This window comes from Bos grunniens, chromosome 23, assembly GCF_055505025.1.
Source record: "Bos grunniens cultivar Pamir isolate PY7600 chromosome 23, Bosgru_T2T1.0, whole genome shotgun sequence".
In the NCBI taxonomy this organism is placed as follows: Eukaryota; Metazoa; Chordata; class Mammalia; order Artiodactyla; family Bovidae; genus Bos; species Bos grunniens.
The window spans coordinates 27915355-27926552 of NC_141187.1; the positions used below are offsets into that span (position 1 = coordinate 27915355).

Here is an 11198-nt window from a genome sequence, read left to right on the forward strand (position 1 = left end):
TCATCTTTCAAGATTTGAAATAGCTCAGCTGCAATTCCATCACCTCCACTAGCTTTGTTCATAGTGATGCTTCCTAAGGCCCACTTGTCTTCACACTCCAGGATGTCTGGCTCTAGGTGAGTGATCACACCATCGTGGTTATCTAGGTCATTAAGATCTTTTTTGTATAATTCTGTGTATTCTTGCCACCTCTCCTTAATCTCCTCTGCTTCTGTTAGTTCCATACCTTTTCTAGCTTAGGTTTTGCTTATATAAGTTATCAAAACATTAAAGCCATTTCACTCTAATGGTCTGTGTTGAAATATTTAACACACATGACTACTGTTGCAGATACAGTTTTGGATAGATGAGTGCTTTTACCATGGAATTCCCTATCATTTTTTGAGCACCTGTCTAGTGTGTATCTGCATATTTGCATTTCTTTCTTGTTCCTACATCTGGAACATATACCTCTGATGCTTCATCTTATCTGAAGTTCTGTTTGTGTTTTTATGTATGTTAGAATTGGACATAACTGAGCAACAAACACACACACATGCAGAGGTTAGCTACATTCCTCGACCTTGGAGAAGTAATCCTCTGTAGGGGATGTCTTAGGTGTCCCAGTAGTGTACTCCCCTCACACCACTCAAGGGTCAGGGATCAGCTGGTCCCAGGGTAAGGTCTGATCTGTTTGTTTGTTTTATTTATTTATTTATTATTTAATGGGAGAAAATTGCTTTACAAGGTTGTGTTGGTTTCTTCTATACAGCAAAACTAATAAGCCATAACTATACAAATATCACCTACCTCTTGAGCCTCCCTCCCCTCCCCCCATTTCATCCCTCTAGGTCATCACAGAGTGCCAGGCTGGGCACCCTGTGTTGCACAGCAACTTCTCACCAGCTATCATTTTACACATTTGTTGTTCAGTCGCTCAGTTGTGTCCGACTGTTTGCAACTCCATGAATGGCAGACTTGTCAGGCTTCCCTGTCCTTCATTATCTCCCAGAGTTTGCTCAAACTTATGTCCATTGAGTCGGTGATGCATCCAACCATCTCATCTTCTGTCGCCCCCTTCTCCTCTGCCCTCAAATTTTCCTAGCATCAGGGTCCTTTCCCAGAGTCAGCTGTTCACGTAGTAGTCTATATTGCAGGCTCAGTTCCACTGACTGTGGGATTGTGGTTTTCTTGCTTCTGGCATCTGCTCCCTGGTAGATGAGTCTGGTCTAGAGGTTTGTGTAGGCTTTCTGGCAGGAGGGGCCAATGCCTGACCACTGATGAGTAGAGCTAGGTCCTGGCCCTCTGGTGGGTAGGGCCATGTCAAGGGGTGTGTCTAGAGGTGGCTGTGGGCTTAAAAAATCTTTGGACAGCCTATCTGCTGATTGGTGGGGCTGTATTTCCCCCAGTTGGTTGTTTGGCCTGAAGCATCCCAGCACTGGCTCCTACCAACTGTTGGGTGGGGCCAGAACTTGGTGTTAATGACCTAAGCAAGATGTCAACCTCCAGTGAGAGTTCATGCACATGAATACTCCCCAATATATCCACCGCTGTGTCTATTCCCCAGAGTAAGCTACAGCTGTGCCCCCCTTATGTTCCCAGGAGAACTTCCAAGACCAGCAGGTAAGTCTGGCCCAGGCTCCTATGAAGTTACTGTGCCCTCAGTACTGGTACATTTGAGATTTTGTGTGCACCCTTTAAGAATGAAGCCTCTTGTCCCCCAGTCCTGTGGCACCCCTGCAATTTAAGCCCCACTGGCCTTCAAAGTCAAGTAATTTGGGAGCTCCTCTTCCTGATACCAAACCCCCAGGCTGCAGAGACATGGGATTCAGAACTCTCACTCTTGTGGGAAAACCTGTGCAATACAACCATTCTCTAGTTTTGGGGTCACCCACTCAGGGGATTTTGGACTTGATTATATCACAATTGTGCCCCTCCTACCATCTCAATGTGATTTCTTCTTTGTGTTTTTAGTTATAGAAAATCTGTTTGGTAAGTCCCAGTCCCTTTTATTGATGGTTGTTTAGCAGATAGTTGTGGTTTTGGTGTGCTCATGAGAGGAGAGGAGTTCAGGGTTTTTCTACTACACCATCTTGTAAGCAATCTTCCTGCATTTTTTTCTTAAAAAGGTGACAGTTCAATTGAAGATGAATGATTGATATAATTTACCCCAGACAAATCTTATGATATCTCCTCTCAGGTTTTGTTTCCTGTCTTAATTCCTTCTTTTGTGTAAGGGATGGGGGTCATGTAAAACACTATAGCCTTTTATTGGCCTTTGAGATGGCCTTTGAACCCTGTAGTTTCAACTTGTCAAAGATAGGAGTCATTTTGAAAACTATGGATGTGTTTCAAATTTTTGTCCTTTTCCTTCCTGACAGAGTGACTTGTTTTTAAATGAATTGGTTCTTTCTTTTTTTATTTTCTGCTGAGTATGAACAATGAAAAAGTTAATCCCATTTATGTAGTTTACTCTGTTATCTAGTCATTATGTCACCTCTTGTTGTTGTTCAGATGCTAAGTCATGTCTGATTCCTTGTGACTCCATGGACTACAGCACGCCAGTCTCCCCTACCTTCCACTATCACCTTGAGTTTGCTCAAATCATGTGCACTGAGTTAACGATGCTATCTAACCATCTCATCCTCTGTCATCCCCTTCTCCTTTTGCCTCCAACATTTCCCAGCATCAGAATCTTTTCCAATGAGTCAGCTCTTTGCATCAGGTGACCAAAGTATCTCAGCTTCAGCTTCAGCATCAGTCCTTCCAATGAATACTCAGGGTTGATTTCCTTTAGGATTGACCGGTTTGATCTCCTTGTACTTATTTCTTCAACTATCAAAGAATACTTTCTGCAATTCCAATCTACATATGCATTAAATGATTTTTTCTGATGATCCTGTGATTCCAACTGAAGTTTCACATCTTCATTTGTTATTCAGTTTTCACCATTATTGTTGGCATAATTTATCCTGCCATTCCAATCTATGTATACAGATCTTTTCTGTAAAATAAATTTTTATTAATAATATACTTTAGAAGTTTATGGTATTTTTTAGAAAACTGTTTTGCTACCTTTATCCAAGATAAGCTCAGGTAATATTATTAGAGCCCACTTCACCTGCCTTTTAATATTTTATTTCCCTTCCTTTCATTTCATTGCATAGAAATTATAAGAAATTTTCTCCATGGGAATTGTATAATAGTATCCTCATTTTTCCTATGAGGAAAATTGGGTTAGAAGGCATAAAAATTCAAGAAGGTTATAACTTGAGAGACATGAATGAGTATTAATAAATGGTTAAGTCTAGAGAATACAGGAATGATGGGAAAAGGAGGAAGCAGTAAAATTAACACCACCAAAGAGGTTTCTTCAAAGAATGTAGGAAAAGCACATATGTACTTTTATGTCATCATTGTTGTTTAGTCTCTAAGTTGTACCCAACTCTTTTGCAACCCCATGGACTGTAGCCCACCAGGCTCTTCTGTCCATAGAATTCTCAAGGGAAGAATACTGGATAAGGTTGCTATTTTCTTCTTCAGGGAGAGAATCTCCTGCAGCAGATTCTTTACTACTGAGCCACCAGGAAAGCCCCGTACTTTTATGTAAATATTATATAAAAGCTTAAAATTTATAACATGCAAGAATGCCCAAGATACTTTTTACAACACATGAATTCTAGACAAGAGCTTATCTCTTGAAATGTATATGTAAGTTTTTTAAAGGACTCTAATAAAACCTGAAAGTGAAGTGAAAGTGTTATTCACTCAGTCATGTCTCACTCTTTACGACCCCATGGACTGTAGCCCACCAGGCCTCTCTGTTCATGGAATGCTCCAGGCAACAGTACTGGAATGGGTAGCCATTCCCATCTCCAGGGAATCTTCCCCACCCAGGGATCAAACCTGAGTCTCCCTCATTGCATGCAATTCTTTATCATCTGAGCCACCAGGGAAATCCCATAAAGCCTAAAGTTGCGTTATAGGAATAAAATTAAAAAGAAACTGCTTAAAGAATGATCTTCTAACATTTTTCTCATGTAATATTTGCATTACTTTATCTCCATTAACTCATATTTTAAGTCCCTTCAAATACATGAATCTAAAATAAACATTAATTTATGTCATTAATTTTCTGCTTGCTTATAAAATATTTATGTGCTGATAAATGGTGTACTTATTTGTAAGTTAATAGAAATGGAAGTTTCATTACAGTCCTAACTTCAATTCTTTGAACTTCTTCTGAGGTACATGATAAAATTGAGAGTGTGAGTTTATCAAATCTAATTTTAAAAGTTCTCTCAACTGACAACTCAATTAAATTTCATTGCACTATTATTCAATGTAAATAGAAACCATCAGACTTCAGGAAAGATGTCAGTTCAGTTCAGTCACTCAGTTGTATCAGATTTTGTGACCGCATGGACTGCAGCACGCCAGGCTTCCCTGTTCATCACCAACTCCCACAGCTTGCTCAAACTCATGTCCATTGAGTCAGTGATACAATCCAACCATCTCATCCTCTGCTATCTCCTTCTCCTCCCACCTTCAGTCTTACCCAACATCAGGGTCTTTTCCAAAGAGTCAGTTCTTCCCATCAGGTGGCCAAAGTATTGGAGTTTCAGCCTCAGCATCAGTCCTTCCAATGAATATTCAGGACTGATTTCCTTTAAGATGGACTGGTTGGATCTCCTTGCAATCCAGGGGACTCTCAAGAGTCTTTTCCAGCACCGCAGTTCAAAAGCATCCATTCTTTGGCACTCAGCTTTCTTTATAGTCCAACTCTCACATCCATACATGACTATTGGAAAAACCATAGCTTTGACTAGTCGTACCTTTGTTGGCAAATTAATGTCTCTGCTTTTTAACATGCTATCTAGGTTGGTCATAGCTTTTCTTCCAAGGAGCAAGCAAGCAGCTTTTAATTTCATGGCTGCAGTCGCCAAAGATTGTACTCAAACATTATAGTCATTTGCTTTCTTAATGGCTATGACATCTTCTAAAAAGATATTCTCAGGACTTAGTGTTTGTTGACTATAATTCACAAATTGTTTCACTTAAAGACAACTTGTTTAATCTGACATAGAAAGACTTGCAAAATTCAAAATCAGTTTCAACATACTACTATGAAAGATAACATTTGTTATGGAATTATTTTATTCCTTTATTAAATATGGATTTTGTCCAAATCTTCAATTATGAATGTCCTTAATACTGTTCATAAAATATGTATGTATGGGATAAAATCCTAGTTAGTTTTTCTGCCCTAATCATCATCATTCTTCTTTATTTATTCAACTGGGGAAATTCACTTCCTTTTCTCAGTTTTTGAAGATAGAACTGTGCTTCCTTGGCTTTTTTTTTCTTTTCAGGAGTTTTTGTTTGTTTTTTTTCTAATCACATTCATCCTTCCAGTTTACTATGCAGTGGAAATTTTCTATTCATTTTCATTTTCTATATTGGTTTCTCTTGATATTTACATGAGATTTCCATTTTATTTTTCAGAAGATCTTCAGAAAGAAATTGGTAACTTTTTTCTGACATTCTTTTTTACTGATATATTTCTTTGAAAAAAATTCCTTGTCACTTCCTGTCTCATTACCTCTTACTCACTCCTTTCTTGTCTTTTTCTTCTTGTGGATTTCAAATTACCCTATCTGTTTTCTTTTTATCTTCCTGAACTCATTCCCTGTTAAGTTCCCTTTTCATTCTTTCAGGTTTTATTCACTTCCTTCCCTTTCTATGCTTTATTTTTAGGCTTCTTCTATTAATATATCCCAGGTGATTACTGGAATTTTATAGTAATTCACTGTACAGTAGTTAGTTTTACACTTGGTGAGATAAAGGTGATTAAGCTAAGAATGATGACAGAAAGTTTCTTTTAATTTGGGTTCTTCAACATGTGCTCTGATATGGAGTGCCCATTGTTTTATGCATGATATTCTGCTTGTTTTTATGGGAAAGTTAAAACTCCAAAGTTGCTGAGTGAGATAAGTTCCTTTTTTTTTTTACTTGTATATTATGCTATATAGATTGATGTCAAGTTAATCTTGAGACTTACTAGTCCATTTTTCTTGACTATATTCTCAAGTGATTTAAGATGTATAAATTTTTTTTTCACAACTTTGCTGGATTTTTTTTCCAACCATAATTATTGTTGTTCTTTTATTTTTATTTTTAGCTTTTTAATCATTAATACTTCAAGGTCTTTATACATACATTTTTTTTCACTCAAATAAACTTCATTGTAAACCTAAAATCTAAAGTTATTTTCCAAGTTATTCCTACACTATTTTGGTATTATATCATAAGAATTATTAAACTCTCATATCCCTACATATCAAATTATATTCTTCAAATTGTAGGAAAGTTTTTAGATGTAGTAGGCTTCAGAGATTTCTTTAGTTGCTTTTAAAATGGACATGGCAAAACCAATACAATATTGTAAAGTAATTAACCTCCAATTAAAATAAATAAATTTATATTTAAAAAATAAAAAGTAAAATGGATATTACTTGGTCAACTTTCAGACACTACTAGCATTGGCAGATATATGTGCAGATGTATGACTTTACTTGAATCTTTTTCATGATGTTAAGAAAACAGTTTTTTAAATTAATTAGTTAACATTATATATGTGTATTTATACTTGTTTTTTTTTCTCTCAGATAGGAGGAAGGCTCAGTTCAAATTAAGTAAGTAAAGCTTATTTCCCAAGAATCTTTATTCTTCTAAATCTCAGATTCTTCCACTGTAGAAATTGAATAGGATTTAGAAAAGCAACAAAAATGCTTATAGTAGGCAAAAAGCATTTGAAATGTTATCTTCCTAAATTCTAGTAATTTCAATAAATTATTTTCAAAAGACAAACCACCAGTGATTCAGCATGTTCTTCCTTCTCTCCCCTTCCTTCCTTAATTTATTTCATGTCCTCTCCTTCCCACTTCTCCTTCATCCCTCCCACTTTTTATTGCTTCTATGTTTCTATCTACCCTCCACCTGATCATTTTTATCATTGTGTTTTCTAAAAATGGAATATGAGAATATGAGATAAAAAGAGGAAGTCCAAAGAATGCAGAAGAAAATATATGACAAAGACAAGGAGAAATGAAAAAGACAATGAGAAAAAAAAATGGAAGAAAAAAAAGTAAAGTTTCCTGTTTTGGTTTTTGCAGGCTGGAGGGAGTCAACATTATACCCTGGTGAGTGACATGGATTCTGATAAAGGCTGTCCTATTGCAAAATATATTTTAAATGAATACCTATTGCATGCAAAACAATACAATAAAAACAAACAAAACTCCAAAATATGCATTCTATGAACTCAATAGATTACTCAGTATTTTAAAAAATAATAATGTACTTAAAATATTAAATTTAGCAATTTGACCATTATTATTTTCTATTTGATTTTTTAATAATTGAAGCATAGTTCAGTTCAGTTAAGTCACTCACTCAGTCGTGTCTGACTCTTTGCAACCCCATGAATCACAGCACTCCAGGCCACCCTGTCCATTACCAACTCCCGGAGTGCACCCAAACCCATGTCCATCGAGTTGATGATGCCATCCAGCCATCTCATCCTCTGTCATCCGCTTCTCCTCCTGCTCCCAATCTTTCCCAGCATCAGAGTCTTTTCCAATGGGTCAGCTCTTCGTATGAGGTGGCCAAAGTATTGGAGTTTCATCTTCAACATCAGTCCTTCCAAAGAACACCCAGGACTGATCTCCTTTAGAATGGACTGGTTGGATCTCCTTGAAGTTTCAGGGACTCTCAAGAGTCTTCTCCAACACCACAGTTCAAAAGAACCAATTTTCTGTGTTCAGGTTTCTTTATAGTCCAATTCTCACATCCATACATGACCACTAGAAAAACTGTAGCCTTGACTAGACGGACCTTTGTTGGCAAAGTAATGTCTCTGCTTTTTAATATGCTGTCTAGGTTAGGTCATAATTTTCCTTCCAAGGAGTAGGTGTCTTTTAATTTCATTGCTGCAATCACCATCTGCAGTGATTTTGGAGCCCAGAAAAATAAAGCCAGACACTTTTTCCACTGTTTCCCCATCTATCTGCCATAAAGTGATGGGACCAGATGCCATGATCTTAGTTTCTGAATGTTGAGCTTTAAGCCAACTTTTTCACTGTCCTCTTTCACTTTCATCAAAAGGCTCTTTAGTTCTTCTTCACTTTCTACCAGGCATAGTTGGCTTACAATATTACATTAGTTTCAGGTGTACAACATAGTGACTTCAAAATTTTGTAGGCTATACTCCATTTAAATTATTATAAAAATTGGCTATATTTCCCATGAAAGAAAGGGAAGTCACTCAGTCATGTCTGACTCTTTGTTATCCAGTGGACTGTAGCCTAGCAGGCTCCTCCATCCATGGGATTCTCCAGGCAAGAGTACTGGAGTGGGTTGCCATTTCCTTCCCCAGGAGATCTTCCCAGCCCAGAGAAGCATATTCCCCATGCTGTACAATATATCCTTTAGGTTTATTTATTTTATACATAGTAGTTTGTACCTCTGAAACTGTAATATTATTCCTCCCCCCTTTCCTCTCTCCACTGATAATTATGTTTGCTCTCTATATCTGTAAGTCTGTTTCTGTTTTGTTATATTCACTATTTTATTTTTTAGATTCCACATATTAGTGATAACACACTCTATTTATCTTCCTCTGTCTGACTTATTTCATTAATAGTAATACCATCCAAGTCCATCCATATTGTTCCAAATGTCAAAATTTCATGTATGTGTATACACACACACACACACACACACACACACACACACACAAAGGAACAGTAATCAGTATGTGTGTGTATATATATATATATACACACACACACAAAGAAACAATATTTAGTCACTTGTAGTGTGTATATATATATATATATATATATATATACATTAAATTCAGGTATAGTATGAACAATGGGGTGCATGTACCTTTTCAAATTTGTGTTTTCATTTTCTTTGGTTATATACCCAGGTGTAGAATTGCTGGATCATATGGCAGTTCTATTTTTAGTGTTTTGAGAAGCCTTTATACTATTTTCCACCAGTTTACATCCATCAACCATTTACAAGGTTTCCTTTTCTCCACATCCTAGCCAACATTTATTATTTGTTTTATTATTTTTTAATTGACATCTCAAATAATGCTGTGAGGATAAGTAAAAGATCATCTCCTATAAAGTCTGAGGAAACCACAACAAAGAGAATTTATTTGATCAGGCATATCATAATCTCTATTTCTCTTCCAACATCTTAAATAGATTAGGGACACTTATCCTATGGGAATGCTGGTTGAAGAAATCAGTTCTTCAAGCCAGACATAATTTAACAGACTGTGAAAAGAGGTGCCAGTATATCAAAGAATATTTTCTTTGGTTATTATCATTTATAAATTAATCCTTGAGAATTTATACTCATAATCTGAGCAGATGGATATATTTATCTATCAGATGGGGCTTCTCACATTCATATGTTCCTTGCAGATTGGAGGAAAGAAGAGTTCCAAGCTGGTGAGTATGATGGTCCAAGAGGGACCCTGCTCCTTGTGGGGTAAGAAAGGAAGATGGGTGAAGATGACGTGGATGTTCCCAGGGCCAGAGAAGTTCTCACAGAATGGGGACCCTCTGGCCCAGGCCTACTGAGACTCTTTCCATAAACATGACAGTCTAATTGTTTTTGCAGTAAATGTGACTCTTGATGAAGCCACTGCTCATCCCAGCCTCCTCCTGACTGAAGAGGGGAGAGGAGTAACCTTGCAAGAAATACAGCAAGATCTACCCAGCTCCACACAGAGATTTGTCTCCATTCCGTGTGTGCTGGGTCAGCCACAAATCTGTTCAGGGAGATACTACTGGGAGGTGAAAGTTGGGGAACTGCATTCCTGGGACTTGGGAGTTTGTAGGGATAATGTATCAAGAAAGGGGACTTTCCAAATGTCCCCACAGAATGGTTTCTGGGCCATTAGGCTCTACCAGGAGGATTACTGGGCCCTTACCATCTCAGAAACTCATCTTACTCTAAGAGAAAAACCCCTTAGTGTGGGGATATTCCTGGATTATGAGGCAGGAGATGTATCTTTCTATAATATGACAGATGAATCCCACATTTTCACATTTTCCAAACAGACATTTTATGGTGTCCTAAGACCACTTTTCAGACTTTGGTTCCCTGACTCTGGCCCCTTGACCATTGTCGAGGTGGAGTAGAACACACTGATGTAATTCATGTGCCTACACCTCCCTGAGAAAGTATAACATTGGGCCCAAGTGATCATTATAATTCTCCCCACTGGCCACAACATGATTTTTTCCCCCTCCTGCATATTGGTTCATTCTCGAGGTGAAGTTCTGTGAGACTGACTGATTGTTGCCTCTCATATCACTTCTTACTTCTTCCTTAATTATAAACTCCTATTATTACTATGCCTGTGACAACCTAGTATAAAGATTAAATTTTCTAGACTACCAGCTGAATATCACTAAATGATGACCAATTCATTATAGATTTATTATTCTGTGTAATTTCTGGGATGTTTCTTTAAAGGAAAACTATGTTTTCTCATTGTTTACTTTTTATGATGCCTGAAATCTATCATTAATGAAACATCTGTGACCATGTAAAAATCATGGATAGCAGACAAGATACAGTGGCTTAGGTTTCTGATAACTTGTGAAACTATTCTATTACTCAGTTCCTAAATTATATTCAGTGAGAAATAAACTGTTCTCTCTCTAAGCTTTTTATACTTTGGATTTTTGTCATTTATAATTGAATTTAATCCTAGTTTGTATACCCTCCCTTTAAGGATGGCAACAGATGACACCCACAGTTGAATATTTAAGTGAAATAGTAGGCATAAAGTCCTGTACTTGATTTCTTAGCAACTCCTGCTCCTCCAGTGTATGAGTCAAGTTAGGGTCTCCCAATTACTCCTGACTCATCAGACCCTCCTGACTTCACTTCCTTCTCTTTCCTATTTAGATGCCAGGGTTAATAATTTTAGGTATTCTTTTACTAATAAGTGAAAAGTCCTGATCTCATTGTCCTTTCACATCTGCTTGGAAAGAAACCCCCAAATGAATGAATCTATTATTCATTTCTCATACTGGAAGTTGAACATGCTATAAAAGTCCATACAGATGAGTAGAGTGGTTACTCTATACGTGTGCAGTAACCTGTCACAACTTGGGCACTAGCAC

At 37.2% G+C, this 11198-nt stretch overlaps 1 protein-coding gene across 1 annotated transcript; it reads left to right on the forward strand.

Annotated features, from left to right (window-relative positions):
* Nucleotides 1-9518: 9518 nt before the first annotated feature.
* On the forward strand, nucleotides 9519-10734 carry LOC147347010 (butyrophilin subfamily 1 member A1-like). The gene is made up of 2 exons (XM_086370567.1): nucleotides 9519-9549; nucleotides 9682-10734. The coding sequence occupies exons 1-2, from the start codon at nucleotides 9519-9521 to the stop codon at nucleotides 10203-10205; spliced, it is 555 nt and encodes a 184-aa protein (XP_086226693.1). The 3' UTR covers nucleotides 10206-10734.
* The last annotated feature ends 464 nt before the right edge of the window (nucleotides 10735-11198 follow it).